Consider the following 18257-nt stretch of genomic DNA (forward strand, 5'->3'; position numbering starts at 1 on the left):
TGTTCTCGTAATGTCTAAAGCACTACTCTCATATGCTGCTCATGTTCCCCCTTACTGCGCGAGTAGATCAAAATGTCATCAATGAAGACAATGACAAATGAATCAATATACGGCCTGAATACCCTGTTCATCAAATCCATAAACGCTTCTGGGGCATTAGTTAAACCAAAAGACATTACCAGAAACTCATAATGACCATATCTAGTACCGAAAGCAATTTTCGGAACATCCGAATCTCGAATCTTCAACTGATGATACTCCGACCTCAAGTCGATCTTAGAGAACACCCTAGCACCCTGCAACTGGTCAAATAGGTCATCAATACGCGGTAACGGGTACTTATTCTTAATAGTGACTTTGTTCAATTGGCGATAATCAATACATATCCGCATTGTTCCATCCTTCTTTTTCACAAATAATACTGGTGCACCCCAAGGTGATACACTCGGTCTGACGAACCCTTTGGCTAGTAACTCTTCAAGCTGTTCTTTCAATTCTATCAATTCTTTCGGATCCATGCAATACGGTGGGATAGATATAGGATGGGTATCTAGAGCCAAGTCAATACAAAAATCAATATCACGATCAGGTGGCAAACCTGGAAGATCTGAAGGAAATACATCGGAGAACTCCCGAACTACTGGCACTGAATCAATAGCCGGAGTCTCTGCAGTAGTATCCTGAGCATAGGCTAGATAAGCCAAACAACCCTTCTCAACCATGTGTTGAACCTTTATAAAAGAAATAACCCGATTAAATGAACTAACCGACAAACCCTTCCACTCCAGTCTAGGAAAAGATGGAATAGCCAAGGTAATAGTTTTGGCATGACAATCTAGAATAACATGATATGGAGATAACCAGTCCCATACCCAGAATAATTTCAAAATCAATCATCTCGAGCAATAAGAGATCTGCTCTAGTTTTATAACCACATAATGTAATAATACAAGACCGGTAGATCTGGTTCACAATAATAGAATCGCCTACAGGAGTGGACATATAAACAAGAGTACTCAAGGACTCACGTGAAACACCCAGGAATGGAGAAAATAGAGATGACACATATGAATACGTGGATCCTGGATCAAATAATACTGAGGCATCTTTGCCGCAAACAAAAATAATACATGTAATCACAGCATCTGAGGCCTCTGCATCTGGTCTAGCCGAAAAAGTGTAGAACCGAGCTGGAGCGCCAACTGGCTGGCTTCCACCTTGCTGACCTCCACCTCTAGGACGGCCCCTGCACACCTGTCCTCCACCCCTTGGTGGTCGAACTACTGGTGGAACAATTGGTCCGGTAAGCATAGGCTGCTGACCCTGTTGTACTGGTCTACCCCGAAGTCTAGGGCAAAACCTCCTCATGTGACTGGGATCCCCGCACTCGTAACAACTCTTCAGTGCGATGGGCTGCTGACTAAGTGTCTGGCCCTAGGGAACTAAATACCCACTGGGAGGACCCTGAATAGCTGGTGGGCGGTAGGAACTCTCTGGTATAGCACTGAGATAAGGTCGCATTGGAGCACCTCGAGGAGGTGGTGGTAATGGATATGGGGGTCTACTGGACTACCCCCTCACAAACTGACCTCTGCTCCTAGACGGAGCACCTCTAAACTCTCCAGTGTACCTGAACCGCTTATCTCTCATAATCTACTCTCATCTCCACTAACGCACACCTTCAATCCTCCGGGCTATCTCCACAACTCGCTCATAAGAAGTACCCATCTCAACCTCTCGAGCCATAGTGGCCTGAAAACCAGTATGTAAACCGGCTACAAACCTCCGCACTCTCTCTGCCTCAGTAGGTAGTATCATAAGTGCATGGCGAGATAATTCAGAAAACCTTGCCTCATAATCAGTCACTGACATATGACCCTGTTGGAGCTGCTCAAACTAAAACCGCAATTCTTCCCACTGGGAGGGTGGAATATACATGTCCAAGAAGATACGGATGAACATGTCCCAAGTCATGGGAGGAGAATCTGCTGGTCTGCCAAGAGCATAAGACTGCCACCATCTACGGGCTCTGCCCTCTAGCTGAAAGGTAGCAAAGTCTACCCCATGAGACTTGTATATCCTCATATTGTACAGTCTATCCTTTCACCGATCAATGAAGTCCTCTGGATCCTCATGTCGCTCACCCCCAACGACAGGATCGGCGGCTACAGCTGGCCTGGGCTCAGGTGTAGCTACTGCCACTGGCTAGGCTCCACCCACGGGTAGTGCACCCTAGGTCTGATATACAGCAGCTGCCTGTCCATAAGCCTGCGCGGTAGGGGCCTGTGCTCCCCCCCCCCCCCCGCCTAAGATATGGCTGGGTCTGCCGGAAATAAACTGGCCTGAGTCATATTGTCCATAAACCGCAGCATACGACCCATGACATCCTAAAATGCCGGTGCAAATGTGAAATCCACCGGAGCTGGCTCTGCCACAGGCACCTCAACCTGCTCCTCAATAATGGGATTTTCTACTGGACCCACTGACGGCATAACTAGAACCGTCCTGGGATGTCCTCGCCCTCTACCACGGGCTGGAGCCCTCCCTCGGCCTCGGCCTCTAGCAACTGGGGGAGTAGCTCTTCCCTGGTCTGGAACTTCATTTGAGTGCGTTCTCACCATCTGTAAGAGAATAAGAGAAGTAAATTTAGTACTACATAAATTGCATGATGGAATATGAAGAAAGGTAATTTCCTAACACCCTATAGCCTCTCGAAAATAAGTACAGACATCTTTGTACCGATACGCAAGACTCTATTAGGCATGCTCATAACTTGTGAGACCTAAGTGAACTTAGTGCTCTGATACCATGTTGTCATGACCCAATTTCACCTATAAGTCGTGATGGCGCCCAACACTACAGCTAGGCAAGTCAACTAATAAATTAAAAATACATTGATAAAAATTAAAACCAAGAAAATATAATAAAACCCAAACTCTACCAATGTGTGTGCCAAGACCTGGTGTCACAAGTGTATGAGCATCTAGTAAATTATATAAAACCTCAAATATTATCTGAAATAAAAATAGACAGAATGAAAAATACAAAGAGAGACACTAGTAGCTGCAGAACGGATCAGAGAAACAGCTCACCACTATGCCCCTAGATAACGTGGGTGTAAGACGATAGGTCCCCCACTAGTACTTGCCTCAGTTCCTGCACAAAAAGTACAGCAAGTGTAGTATGAGTACGTAAAGAACGTGTACCCAATAAGTATCAATCCTAATCTCGAAGTGGTAGAGACCAGATGGCTGACTTTGACACTCACTATGGGTCAATAATAATAATTGAAATACAACTAGGATATTTAAATCAACATGATTTACAGAATTTAAAATAAATTATTTAATCAACGAAAATAATCAAATTCCTTCAAATGAAACAATTCTCAATATATTAATTAAATTCCTTCAATTCAAATAACTTCTAATTTATCAATTAAATATCATTTACAAGAATAACAATTAATTCTTCTACAAACAAGAATAATAATTTATTAAATTTCAAGGTTTTTTCAATTTATCAATTAGCTTCGCAAGCTGAAATAAATTATTAAAGTATCATGTAAGTATTATTATTATTATTAAGCACGATTTCTGTCGAGGACGTACGGCCTGATCCAGAGTGTCGTGTACACTGCCGAGGGACGAGCGGCGCGATCCATAGATGCATCTATCCTGCCGAGGCGTTCGGCCCGCTCCACAAGAAAGGGGGATATTTTCTTATGTACCTCCAGAGGGAGAATATTTATTATGAGATAAATTCGGGAGGAAGAATAATTTCTTTTAACAATTAATTGATTTAAACAGAAAAATCAAGCATATGAAATTTCAATTTCTTTTAACAATTAATTGATTTAAACACAAAATCAAGCATATGAAATTTTCATCCTTTAATATCTTTATCTAACAATTCACAATATATTCATATAAATCAATTTAATATTAATTAATCAGGGAATACAATTCACACAAATAATTCATGCTTTGAGTCCTAAACTACCCGGACTTTAGCATTTATAGTAGCTATGCACGGACTCTCGTCACCTCGTGCGTACGTAGCCCCCGCAATTAGCAATAATTATTCAATTTAATCCCTATGGGGTAATTTTCCCCTCACAAGAATAGACAAGAGACTTACCGCGTCTCAAAGTCCATTTTTCGATTATCGCGTCGCGTAAAATTCTCGATTAGATGCCGAAAACTCCGAAACAATTCAAAAGTTATATAAAATAATTAATATATATTCAATATTTCGAAATTCATTTATTAAATAAATTACCCTATCAAAAATGGTAAAATTTTTAAAATTCACCCCGGGCCCACGTGCCCGGATTCTAAAATATTTTGGATGGAAACGTTACCCATAATCTCAAGAACTCAAATATATAATTTCTATCCAATTCTATAACTATTTTCGTGGTTAAAATCTCATTTTTATAAAAATCTAGGTTTTTCACTTAAACCTTTGATTTCTAAGATTTACTAGTTATAATCTACTTATAATCTATGTATTTAACTCAAGGGGTGTAGAATTAACTTACCCTAGGGCTGGCAAGTGGGCCGGTCCCTGACCTAAACGGGCTAAGTGGGCCGGTCCAAACGGTCCCGGTCCCGTCCCAAATTAAACGGGTCAAACGGTCCCGGGCTAAACGGGCTTTTTGTAGGGACTGGGACCGTTTGGTCCCGGGCTAAACGGTCCCGGCCCGCGGGCTAAACGGGCTAAGTGGGCCCACCATTTAAAAAAAAAAAAAAGATATTAGAGACAAAAGGATGTTAAAAAAATATCTAAGACAATGCTTTGTAAATTTTATTATAGAATTGTGACCTAAATTTTAATATTCAATATTTAATATCGAATATATATAGTATATAAGATGTATATATAGTATATCGATATAAGATGTATATATAGTATATATATATATATATATATATATATATATATATATATAAGCTATATTCGATAAGCTATATATACATCTTATATACTATATATAAGATGCTATATATAAGATGTATATATAGTATAGTATAGTATATATATTAAATGTATAAAACGTTTGGGGTTAAAACAAAGTTGGGGGGGTTAAATGACTTTTTTATAAATAGCCAACGGCTATATTTGAAATTTAAAAAAAATAAAAGATTTTAAAAAAAAATAAAACAAATATAGCCGTTGGGACCGTTTGGCCCGCTAAGGGACCGGTCCGGGACCGGCCCTGGCTGGCTAAATGGTCTCGGGCCTGGCGGGCCAAAAATCATAGGATCGGCCCACGAGACCGGTCCTAGTTCGTTTAGCCCGTTTGGCCCGCGGTCCCGGGCCTAAACCGGCCCACTTGCCACCCTTAACTTACCCCCAAATTGCTAGTTAAAAATCTCCTCTCAAAAAGCTCTGAAATCGCCCAAACATGGAAGAAAAATGAATAAAAATGGACTGAGCTTCGTCCGTTTTAAGGTTATGCCTAGAAAGATTTTTCGCACCGACGGAAAAGCCTCGCAAGTGCGAGATTCTTCCTCTTGGACTGGCTCCGCACCTGCGCCCAAAGGACCGCACATGCGCGTCCGCTTTTGCGCCCAATTCTTCGCATCTACGATGGACGGGCAAATCCTCCCCTTCGCACATGCGGATGGTGGCTCACACCTGCGGCTGACCATGCGCAGGTGCGATCATACCAGAAGCTGGAAGCTTCAGCTCTTCTTCAAAATTCTAAAATTGATCTGCGCGTCGTACGGTTAACACTCGGGGACCCCGGAGCCTCGCCCGAACATACCAACTGGTTTGAAATCATAAAACGGACTCGTTCGAACTCACGGAACATGTAAAACAACATCAAATCTAAGAATCATACCCCAAACCAAATTGAATCAAACTTAAGAACTTCAAGTTCTTCAATTTACTTCCAATATGCCGGAACGTACTTAAACTCCCCGGAATAACACGAAATTTTGCGTGCAAGTCTTAAATCACTATACGGAACTATTCCTAAACTCTAAATTCCAAACGGACTTCAATTTCTCAAAACCCTACTCCAAACCAAATTTAAAGAACTTTAAACCTTCAAATAGTTGATTTTCACTATTAAGCGCCAAAACGCTCCCGGTTTATCCAAAACCCGATTCGAACATATGCTCAAGTCCGAAATCATCATATGAACCTATTGGAACCGTCAAATCCCGATTCCGGGGTAATTTTCTCAAAATGTTGACCGAAGTTAAACTTGGCATTTTAAAGCTAACTTAAGGAACCAAGTATTCCGATTTCAACCCAAATGCTTCCAAATCCCGAACCAACAATCCCCCGCAAGTCATAAATTAATAAAAGCATGTTCGGGGTATTTTATTTTAGGGAACGGGGTTCTAAAAGTTAAAATGACCGGTTGGGTCATTACATCTGCATACACACTACCCTCCCTAGACCCCATTAGTGAGATTTTACTGGGTTGTTGTTGTTGTTGTTGTATATTAGAAAGAAACTACTCCCCAATTTAACTTGGAAATTTTTTATTTCTTTATTTTCGTTTTTTATTTTAAAATAATTTTAAAACACCAAATTGAAACCACACCCCAAAAAATTATTTTTTCATTTTTTGTTTTATTTTAATATATTTTTAAAACTCCAACTTGAAACTACTCCCCAATTTGAATGGGTAATGTTTTTATGGTTTTTATTATAGCTAATTATAAGATATCTATATTTATTAATTCAAATAGAGTAACCAATTAATTCAAAATTTAAAATTCAAAAGATTTTTTAGTTAGAAAGATAGTTTATTTTGTCTTAAAACTCCAACTTGAAACTACTCCCAAATTTGAATTGGCAATTTTTTTATTTTAATTTATTTCATTTTTTATTTAAAATAATTTTAAAACACCAAATTTGTTGGAGCTTTGTCCTAAAAATCTATAATTGGCGTCTCATGGTTATACCACTTGGCATAATATAATTATTTACATCTCTTTGTGTGTGTGTGTGTGTATAAAGACTACTATATTAGAAATAAACTACTCCCCAATTTAACTTTGCAATCTTTTATTTATTTATTTCCGTTTTTTATTTTAAAATAATTTTAAAACACCAAATTGAAACCACACACCAATTTGAATTGGCAATTGCTTATTTTTTTAATTTTATTTTTTATTTTAAAATAATTTTAAAACTCCAACTTGAAACTATCCCCAACTTGAATAGGTAGTTTGTTTTTATTATTAATATTTTCATTTTTTTTTATTGTAGCTAATGTAATTTTTCTTATTTTTCGCTTTTTAATTTAAAATAACTTTAAAACTCCAACTTGAAACTAATCCCTAATTTGAATGAGTAGTTATTATTTTTTATATTTTGTTTTTTTAATATAGCTAATAATAAGATATTTATATTTATTAATTCAGATAGAGTAACCAATTAATTCAAAATTTAAAAAGGTTTTTCTAGTTAAAAGGTAGTTTATTTTGTCTTAATAATGCCACTTGTTTTTTTGTGGTTATGCCACTCGTTTTTTAATTTAAAATAACTTTAAAACTACAACTTGAAACGAAACCCTAATTTGAATGAGTAGTTATTATTTTTTTATATTTTCATTTTTTTTAATATAGCTAATTATAAGATATTTATATTTATTAATTCAAATAGAGTAACCAATTAATTCAAAATTTAAAAAGGGTTTTCTAGTTAAAAAGGTAGTTTATTTTGTCTTAATAATGCCACTTGCCTTTTTGTGGTTATGCCACTCGTTGTTTAATTTAAAATAACTTTAAAACTCCAACTTGAAACTAATCCCTAATTTGAATGATTAGTTATTGTTTTTTTATTTTTTTATTTTTTTAATATAACTAATTATAAGATATTTATATTTATTAATTCAAATAGAGTAACCAATTAATTCAAAATTTAAAAAGGTTTTTCTAGTTAAAAAGGTAGTTTATTTTGTCTTAATAATGTCACTTACCTTTTTGCTGTTATGCCACTTATCTCAATAATGTATCTTTGCCTCTCCTTTTATTATATATATATATATACAAAGACTACTATATTAGAAATAAACTACTCCCCAATTTAACTTTGTAATTTTTTATTTCTTTATTTCCATTTTTTATTTTAAAATAATTTTAAAATACAAAATTGAAACCACGCACCAATTTGAATTGGCAATTGCTTATTTCTTTAATTTTTTTATTTTTTAAAAATAATTTTAAAACTCCAACTTGAAACTATTCCCCAACTTGAATAGGTAGTTTATTTTTATTGTTAATATTTTCATTTTTTTTATTGTAGTTAATTTAATTTTTCTTATTTTTTATTTTTTAATTTAAAATAACTTTAAAACTCCAACTTGAAACTAATCTCTAATTTGAATGAGTAGTTATTATTTTTTATAGTTTCATTTTTTTAATATAGCTAATTTTAAGATATTTATATTTATTAATTCAAATAGAGTAACCAATTAATTCAAAATTTAAAAAAAATTCTAATTAAAAAGATAGCTTATTTTGTCTTAATAATGTCACTTGCCTTATTATGGTTATGCCACTTGTATTTGCATCTACTTTTATTATATATAGATAATTTAAATAGAGTAACCAATTAATTTAAAATTTAAAAATAAATTAATTTAAAAGATAGTTTATTTTGTCTTAATAATGTCACTTGCATTATTGTGGTTATGACACTTGTCTCGTTATATATAGATTTGTCTCTCCTTTTATTATATATAGATTATGCTTTTATATTTTTTTTCCCCTATTTCTTCACTCTCTTTTCGTCCATTTTGGACAATCTTTGTGAGCTCGGTTGCTTTGACTTGTTGATTTAAGGATTCCAGTTCAATATTAGTAAGCTGGTTGTGGCTGTCATTGTAATCCTTGTGGAAAAGTGAGAACCCCCCCCTCCCCCCTCTCTTTTAAAAGACAATTCCAAAGCTTGTTTTGTCCTTTTCAAGAAGAAAGCCTCACATTTCTTCTTCATCATCATTGGCTTTGAGGGAAAAAAACAACCAGTTTCTCATTCATGTTTTGGTTGGTGATGACTGATTAATGGACGGCTTGTCAAAAATTTTTGTGTGATCTCACAAAGCTCAATAAGATCTATGACTACTAAAGTCAATTGGGTCTTTAGATCTTGATTTGCTTTTTAGGGGTTTCTTATGTTTTTAGTGAATTGCAGTCCCTTATGGTTGACAAATTGGTGAAGTTTGTAGCAAAATTTTGAAACCCAATTGAGAAAGTTTGGTGCAAAATCTTGAATCCCAATTAAGAAAGTTTGGTTCTTATGTGAAGTTTGTAGCAAAATCTTGAATCCCAATTAAGAAAGCAGGGTTCTTTGGTGAAGTTTGGAGCAAAATCTTCAAACCCAATTAAGAAAGTTTGGTTCTTTGGTGAATTTCGTAGTAAAATCTTCAACCCCGATTGAGAAATTTGGTTCTTTTGTGAAGTTTGTAGCAAAATCTTGAATTCCAATTAAGAAAGTAGGGTTTTTTGGTGAATTTTGTAGCAAAATCTTGAATCCCAGTTTGGTTCTTTTGTGAAGTTTGTAGCAAAATCTCGAATCCCAATTGAGAAAGGAGGGTTCTTTGGTGAAGTTTGTAGCAACATCTTGAAACCCAATTGAGAAAGTAGTGATTTTTGAGAGGTATGACTGAATATTACCCTTCTTAAGTAATGACTTTTTGATGGGCTGCTGGCAGTTTTGATCATTCTTTAGTTTTAGCATTCTTGTGTATGTAAAAAAAAGGGAATTCTGTGTTATGAATTTGGAAGTTATAGCAAAATCTTGAATTCCCTATTGAGAGGTAAGCAAGTGGTACTATGTCGCCTGATGTTTGTGGGTCTAGCTTGCTTTTAGCACTGCCTGATGACGTGTTTGCGATAGTAAGTAGATCACTTACACCAAGGGATGTATGCAATCTTGGTTTATGCTGTAGAAAACTGCATGATTTAGCTGCCTCCGATAAGATTTGGTTTTCACAATGCAATATGCTTGGGGTGGTTCCTCATAGGGACCTTGTTGAATGGCGAAAGGGACTCTGTTCCTACAAGGCGCTTTGTCGCTTTCTTGTAGGGATAACGCCTTTGCTTGGTATTTGGGTTCATCAAAATCCTGAACTCGGCAATGTTGTTTATGTTATGCCTGGTTTCATATCGGTGGTTGGTTGTCGAATCATTCCCCAAGAACTCGGTCCTTTAGGCCTTGAAGAAGGGCCTATTTTGTGGTCACCTGTATTTGAAGTTGTTTCTGATTTTGAGGGCTCCGCTGCGTTTTTCCTCCACGGTAGGGAGAAAGGAACTGATTATGTTTATCCTGGTTCACTCAAGAAGGTCGACAAGACTTGCAATGCGCTTCTGTTAGAGGTTGAGCCTCGGCAGCAGAGTGGCGGGGGTAAGTTGTTTCACAGCAAGAGCTTTATTCATCCTTCGGAGAATGAGGTTTCATGGAAGATATGCAGGTCAAGTAATGGGGTTTCTAGGTCAGAAAGGGTAACGGGACAGCATGCAACAGTAGTGCCCTTTGGCCGGCTTGCATTTGTTGATAGGAGAAAGTTGCTTGATACAGTTACTAACCAAGTTCGTCAAATGCTGCCAGATGCTAACGATGTCATATTATTTCCTCGTCTGAGAGCAGAGGAGGCTGCTTTACGAGAGGATATGGAACTCTTGTATGAAAGAAGATCGCTACTTATGCAAATGTACAATGGTGATGGTTTAACCATCTGGAAGGCTGGTTCCGAGTTGCCTTTCCATCCTACTCATATTGGATTGAGTGAGTTCAGACAGAATCTTGATCTGATAAGTGGCGGTCCTACATCACAAACTGCTGATGAGAGTCGGAGTCGGTGCACCAGGAGGAAGACGATTGCTGAATATGTTAGACACAGTCTGAAACATATACTCAAGAAGTCAGACTCAATCAATGGCAAGCTTGACCTTCTTAAAAAGAATTCCTCTGGCCACGGCAGTAAGCATGCCCAGCTTCACGAGTTCCTGCAACCAGGTGATGCAATAGGGCTAACATTACATGCTTCAACTGTGAAGTTATCCTCTTATCGTGCTTGGCCAAATATGCACGAAAGTAGATTTGCTCTCTATAAGTTGCCTATGCGGGCGTCAGAAGCGGGCAAAGAATATGCTGGTCTGTGGGGAGGAACTTTTGGTTGGCCTCCTGGGAGGCCTTCTGATGACAAGCCCGGAAAGGCATTGTTTCTTCTTTTACTGTCATATGAGGAGTCCCAAGGGCAGAAGTTACTTATCGCGACCAAGATATTAGAAGGTACACATTATGTTTTGCATCCTAATGGCTCAGCTATGTTTATAGTGAATATCGACGAGCCTTCAAATGATCCATTCCCTTGGAGTACTGATGGGGAATGCAACCCTCTAGATGTTAAGCATGCTTTTATGGGTGAAGGTATTGCTAACGGGTACGGTTTCAGATATCCTGGTTCAAAACCTGGTTCGCTCTTTGTAATCGAAGAAAAATTGCTTGCTTTTATATGGAAGGAATCGCGGGCTGTGTTGACCTTACAGAGGCTAAATTTGCAAGAGCTTTTGAGGAAAGGGGAAAGGATTCCGGCTCTACCACCAGTTTCCAATTTTGCATACCTTACCAGGTCCTATTCAAATGTTTTTGCTGGCTTCTCCAATGCCTCCAATGGTCAAGCTTAACCAAGGTATGGTTTGACATCTGTATTTATAGATTTGACGAGTTAGGCCCAAGGTTCATTTCTTCGCACAAATAAATGTGATATTGTTGCTGGTGGATTGTTAAGATAATTATAAATCTTTAAAATAGAATCAACCCTTTAGTTGAAATAAAGTAAATTGAAGTTGAACTAGATAATGCAACTCATTCCTTTTCTAGTTTTGGGACATTTGGCTTTTGACTCGGAAGAGAAACAGAAAAACCCTTTAGTTGTAGAGGGGAAACTGATAAAAGTGTTTATTTCTAATCTCTACCAACTTTTACGGACTGCTTCAGCAAGTTAACTCATGTTGTGAACTTTATTTTAGCAACTGTTTATGATCATATCTAAAAGTCTAACAACTGGCAAATCGAAGGTATTTAACAGACTTTTTCTACATGATCTTCAGATGTGCTTTCCTAGTAGTTTCTGCCGTATGTAGCAAAGAGAATAAATAAGGATCAAGCTTAATGTCAATGATCACCTGGATCTTCCAGCAAATTTTGGTTTTCTTTCCACAAAGATAAAAGACTCTGGGCTCGTATAAATATTTGATTGAATTAAGTTAACCATCATACTCTTAAAACTTTTGGGCATTTGACAAATTTGGCCGGTCGGCCGAAAATAATTACAAACCACTGGCCAAATATATAAAAAAAAATATACACTAATTATGTATAAAATATGTATATTATATATTAATATACAAAAAATTACATTTTCCAGCGGCTATACAGTGTAGATTTCCCAAAACTTTTCCAAGTCCAACTAGCTTCATCTCATACCCTTCCTCCTCAGAAGAGCGAAAATGGCCTCGTGCTTCACAAAAATTGTTCTTGTCTTTGTTGTTGCTATTCTTACTAATTCTTGGATGGCTTAAGCAGGCGATCCATATATCTTGACCGACTTCATTGTTCCTGAAGATCAGACTGGAGAGACAATAGATGGGAATTTCTTCACCTTCACTGGCATGCATGGAAGTTTTGGCAGCATTATCACAAACTTCAAAGTGACAAAAGCTAACAAGGCAGAATTTCCAGCTTTACATGGACAGAGTACTTCACTTGCTGTCTTCAGTTCCATGGTGCGAGTATCAACCCACCCTCGTGCAGCCGAGCTCTTATTTGTGGTGCAAGGAAATCTCCAGGTTGGTTTGAGGGACAGTACTAACAAGCTCTACACTCAGATTTTACAATTCCAGGGACTTGTTTGTGTTTCCAAAAGGACTATTACATTATCAATACAATTTTGATTGGAATAAATCAGCTATAGCTGTTTCTGCACTTGGTAGCAGCAAATGCTGGAACTGTTTCACTTCCTACAACTTTGTTTGCTACTGGTGTCGATGATCAGATTCTCGCGAAGTCATTCAAGACTGATCTTGCTACTGTTCAGAAGATCAAGGCTGGTCTCATCCTAGGATCTCATTGTTGCTCGGCGAATTTCTAAATAAAACTTCACCTCTGAATTCAGTACCTCATGCGCAAAAAAGATTCATATGTAATGTTTTCATTCTTTCTTTGTTGTTTGGTAATCTTATCATTATGATATTGGCTGTTCATTTTCTATTCATTTGTCTTTACAAGTTTCCTATTAGTATGCAACTTTTAGTCTGCTGTCTAAATCCAAAGTGGTTATAACAATTGACCAACTTTGTTATAATCAGTGCCCAAATAGCCACTCATTTTTTATTTTTCGTTGTGTCCAACCAAAAGGGAAAAGTAGAACAAGAGAAGAAAAATGGCATGACTGCAAAGGTAGATAAAGTAGAAACGAATCACATTTCCCTTTTGCTTCATTAATCTGAAAAATAGTTTCAGTAAGAATCATATTACAACTCAATACATAAACAACAACAATATACCCAGTATAATCTCACATTGTGGGGTTTGGGGAGGGCAAAGTATATGCAGACCTTATCCCTACCTTGTGGAGGTAGAGAGGCCGTTTCCGAAAGACCCTCGACTCAAGAAAACAATTCTAATCAGATTTGAACAGGAGAAACAACTCAATACATAAAAACAAAAAGAATTCATAAAATAAGAAAAACAGTACAACAATACTCAAATTTCAAATGCCAAAGAATCATTAAAGGAAGAGTTTCCTCTTGACCCACCCCCTCAAGAAAATAAAATACACAAAACAACACACAATAAATCATTTGTAGATCCATGTCTCTCACAGTTGAGGTGGAGGGTTCAGACCCCATCAGTAGCGTATCATTTCTGTTCCCCTTCCAAAAAATACTTCTGCTAATTGATCCCTAAAATAAAATGAATGGCTTCTTGTTGTTGTTGTTCACAGCCCTACATGATTTTCTAACCTCTCCTTGTGTTCCAGTGAGTACTTCAACTCTTCCCAATTTCACCATAGCCTCTCCAAACTTAGTGTAAAAATCAGGCCCTTGGACTATATCATCCACAGTTTTATTTGTCAATGGATCTAATGCTATTTGCTGGTCAATTTCAAGAACCCCATTTCCCCATTTAATTTGTTGATAAAATGAGTTATCAACAACTGATGGAGTGCCCATATCAAGAGGAACAGAATTATCAAAATTTGAACTTCTAGGACACTTCATTCTTAACGAGAATAACATCAATTTGTTCATGGCTGGATCAGGACCACCTGTTTTCTTGTAGTTGTATAGCCTATCTTGGAAGTTTGAGCAGTGAGCAGTTCCAACAGTGTGGCCACCTGGGATTAAAAATCATACTTTAATTATTAATTCTTGAAATAGAGAACATTTCAAAGCATTCAAGGGCGTGGCCTATCGGTCAATAAAATGAACGAAAAAATGTTTAGTGATTTCTTCTCATCTAGCTAAGCGTACCGCATTAGTTGGTAAGTGGCAAGTATCTGATGAAATAGTTGAGGTGTACGCAAACTGGCTCGGATACATATTATAAGAAAATGCGGAAAAAATGAAGGATTGGAAAACAAAGAACGTTCAGAAGGGTGTGGACCAACAACCAGTAAAGTAGGATGTAAATCATGAGAGACTGTGATTCATCTCCGTAAAACCAAATAATGTTAGGTAATTTTTTTTCCATCTATCTAAGAACAGGTGGGTATGGGTAGAGTTACTGATACCCACGTTGATGGAAGGTAACAAGTATGTGGTGAAATAGTGGAGATATGACAAACTCATCCAAATATTATTGCTATATACAGAGGCGGAACTATGTTATACCAAAAGGGGTCGCCGGCAGCCGTAAAGTTCGACAAAAATTCCATATATATATTTTTAGAAAATAGTGATATATTAGCAGTGGTACCCTATATACAAAGCAGATTTTGGTTGAATTCAAAAGTGCACCCGCGACTTTCAAATCACGGGTCCACCTCTAACTACATATATAAAATAAATTATTTAAAAATAAAAAAAAAACGTTCAGAAAGAAAAAATTGGAAGTTACCTAGAAGATAAACCATATCTGGTGCATTAAGCCCTTTGCTGGCAAAAACTTTGATGGAATCAGAGACTGAAATGGATGGACCAGGAAGATTGACATTTGATGCAAGGGAAACACTCCCATCCCTTCTTCCTGTTTCTACATTGTACCATTTTCCTCCACTCTGTTACATTTTTATAATCAAAATTGGTATTAGGATGTGCATGTCACAACAACAACTACAACAACAGACCCAATGAAGTCTCATAAGTAGCGTCGTCGGAGGGTAGTGTGTACGTAGACATTACCCTACTTGGGAAGGTAGAAAGGTTGTTTCCGATAGACCATCGGCTCAAGAAAGATGGAAAAAAAAAATCGAAACAAGCAATATCAACAACAAGTGCCAGAAAAATAGTAATAACAAATTAAGAGCCAGAAAATAGATGGAAGGAAGCAGTAGCGACAAGCATTGACCACAGCAAGATACTAAGAAATCGACGCGAAGGTAATAGGAAAACAATATATAAAACTAGCAATCTAAGAACAAGAAAAACTACCGGACTAACCCTAATACCACCGGGAGGGGGTGCATCTCACAAGGGGGGGAAATTCCAATTTAGTTATTTTATTTTTCAAATTACATATTATATTTGTTTTTATAAACAGTTACACTGTTAGTGCACAGAACTTTAAAACGTTAATCTTTCAACTCATTAAGTATCTTGAACACTTGTAACAGCATCCGTGGACAACTCAGTAAAGTAAACCGCTCTTGAGAGGGGAAACAACAGCTGAAAACGACTGCTAATACATAAGTTAAGGAGCAACAACCGGTCAAGTCAATTTTATATAAATGATAAAATGATTCGACTGGACGCTCCTCGAAAATAGAAAATCTCAAATAATGGAAATGATAATGAAGAAGTGATTATTAAAAGTGATGAAATAGAATGTAATTTACCAAGAGAACAGCATCTCTAGTTGCCAAAGAAATAATGTCAGCACAAGAAACCTCTGCGCCTTGGCATTCTGTCTCTAAAGCTTGTTTTATAGCATCAATGAGTTCATATCCTCTAACACTTTTATTTGCTCCTGCTTTTTTCTCACTGTTGTCTCCATCCAATAGAATTGATGCATCACAACCCTATATTCATATCAAGTACATAACATTAGCCCATTAAAAAGGTTCCACAAATATTAATTTCACGAAGAGAAAAAGATTACGTACATCTTTATTACTACCGGTTGTCTTTTTAGCTTTGGTTATCCTATTATCGTGTCGTTGTTATTGCTTCTTTTTACATGGCTTCTTCATTGATGTATATCTTATCAATTATGTTGTGACTATGCTTTTTCTTAGTAGAGGGTTTCTCGAAAATAGTCACTCTACCTTTACAAGGTAGGGGTAAGGTCGGTGTACATGTTACCCTCCCCAGACTCTAATTGCGAGATGACACTGAGATTGTTATTGTTGTTATTTTTGTTGAAGGAAAAAAAATATTCCTTTTTTGTTAGCTTTAGCTACATATATATAGTTGCAATGTTTTTTAGAAATCTTTTAATTATTTTAAAGCACATCGTCATCACATAGAAATACTCATTCTGTCTCACTTTATGTGTTACTCCTTTCTTTTTTGTCTGATTCAAAAAGAATAACATACTTTAAATTTAAAAATAATTTAAAGTTAAACTTTCGAGTTGGACCCTCAATAATATGATTTTATAGTTATGAAAGCAAGTTTAAAAAATGTTCTGTGAAAACATCCTCTTGCAGAAATACATGATAAGGCTGCGTACAATAAATCCTTGTGGTCCGGCCTTTTCTCCGACCCCGCGCATAGAGGGAGCTTAGTGCACCGGGTTACCCTTTATTTCTTAAGTTTCGTGTTTAGTCAAACACCTTCACATGAAATCAAACGAATGTCGTACGCTAAAAATACAGTCATACCTCTCTTATTCGAGTACGCTAAAAAAAAAAAAAAAAGGTGAAAGAAGAAGAAGAAGAAGAAAATGCAAAGGTAGTATTCTTACATTAACAAAGCAGTCATGGAACTGCATACGAAGAAGAGCAGCTGCAATAGTTTTATCCTTTGTAAAACGCCATGATTTTACAACCTCTCGTACAACACCTTCAACATCTTTTTGCCCACATTTTATTCCTTTATAAAATCCAACTCGAAGTTGTCCATAGCAATGGTCAGAGAATAGTCCCAAAAATAATACAATAACTAGTGCTACTGCTTTCGACATTTTGCAAATGAATTATCTTTTCTTTTTTGTTTTCTTAAATGTGGGTGAAAGAAAACACATTTAATGTTCCTATTTATAATGTTCATTAATTAAGGATACAAAGATGCAACTTGAAATTGTATATGCTCGGCACGACCATTTCTATTAGATTAAAATAACGTGCCTTCATGTTCTTGAAAAAAATGATTGTTGTGGTTTAACTTAGTGTTAAGTAATATTCTAGATAATATTATCTTTTAGAACTCCAAGCTTTTATCATTTTTCTAATTTTCCATATCTCTGATTTGATTTGCTTCCTAATATTTTATGTTGATATAATATATAAACCTTTGCCATCTGTCCTCATGCACCTAAGTTCCTCTCCTCCTGCCTTTGCTGTCCAGTACTTAACATTTTTTTCCTGCAAATGAAATAAAATATCTGATAATGGCTTGCAAGTCATTGAAATATTAAGGATCACGTGGTCTCAATTTAATTGTATCAGTGAAAAATAGACTCGCCATGTAGGTCGATTAAATGATGACATGTGTCGGCGAAGTGAATAATGACGTGTAAAAATAATATGTGAAACACTCTCGGAGTTGAACAAATTCATACCATGCATATTAGTCTCAGAACTAAACATAAGAGAATAATCTTGGGAATGATGGAAAGGGTCATTAATAGGCGTGAATAAGGAAAGAATCAATTGATTCCGGATTATACGGGATTTGCCATTATTTTTTCATCCATTACAAATCAATTATGTAAACCACAACTAATAAATGACAGTAACGGGCATAGCTAGACAACACGAACAGTTACGATATTGGAATTACTATTTAAACCCTCATTCTGTATCTTGTATCCCCATCGAATACTATTTAATTATTCTCTCAATCACGTAGTTTTATCTTCGCTCTCTATTTCTGGCAAATTACTATTGAGTTCATGGGGAA

The 18257-nt window shown here is 36.5% G+C and overlaps 3 protein-coding genes across 3 annotated transcripts; 2 read left to right on the forward strand and 1 right to left on the reverse strand.

The window, feature by feature from the left end:
- Positions 1-8752: 8752 nt before the first annotated feature.
- On the forward strand, positions 8753-13240 carry LOC107814108 (F-box protein At5g39450-like). The gene is made up of 2 exons (XM_016639441.2): positions 8753-11662; positions 12559-13240. The coding sequence occupies exon 1, from the start codon at positions 9804-9806 to the stop codon at positions 11655-11657; it is 1854 nt and encodes a 617-aa protein (XP_016494927.2). The 5' UTR covers positions 8753-9803; the 3' UTR covers positions 11658-11662; positions 12559-13240.
- Positions 12374-13240, forward strand: LOC107814105 (germin-like protein 9-3). The gene is given in 3 exon segments (XM_075239495.1): positions 12374-12869; positions 12871-12966; positions 12968-13240. Coding segments are annotated over 3 exon segments (639 nt in total). The 5' UTR covers positions 12374-12482; the 3' UTR covers positions 13124-13240.
- A 228-nt stretch (positions 13241-13468) lies between these two features.
- LOC107814106 (peroxidase 60-like) lies at positions 13469-17358 on the reverse strand. Its single transcript, XM_016639439.2, has 4 exons — positions 17101-17358; positions 16031-16213; positions 15094-15253; positions 13469-14371 (listed from the first exon to the last, which is right to left on the reverse strand). Exons 1-4 carry the CDS (start codon positions 17317-17319, stop codon positions 13938-13940), a joined length of 996 nt encoding a protein of 331 aa, XP_016494925.1. The 5' UTR covers positions 17320-17358; the 3' UTR covers positions 13469-13937.
- Positions 17359-18257: the final 899 nt, after the last annotated feature.

Source organism: Nicotiana tabacum, chromosome 19 (genome assembly GCF_000715075.1).
Source record: "Nicotiana tabacum cultivar K326 chromosome 19, ASM71507v2, whole genome shotgun sequence".
Lineage (NCBI taxonomy): Eukaryota > Viridiplantae > Streptophyta > Magnoliopsida > Solanales > Solanaceae > Nicotiana > Nicotiana tabacum.

Excerpts from the sequence above, each read along its gene's own strand:
- LOC107814106 (XM_016639439.2), bottom strand. The coding sequence starts at position 17,319 with ATGTCGAAAGCAGTAGCACTAGTTATTGTATTATTTTTGGGACTATTC. Across the intron at positions 16,214-17,100 it reads TCCATGACTGCTTTGTTAAT|GGTTGTGATGCATCAATTCT; the intron begins GTAAGAATACTA and ends ATATGAATATAG. Across the intron at positions 14,372-15,093 it reads AGATATGGTTTATCTTCTAG|GTGGCCACACTGTTGGAACT; the intron begins GTAACTTCCAAT and ends TTTTAATCCCAG.
- LOC107814108 (XM_016639441.2), top strand. The coding sequence starts at position 9,804 with ATGTCGCCTGATGTTTGTGGGTCTAGCTTGCTTTTAGCACTGCCTGAT.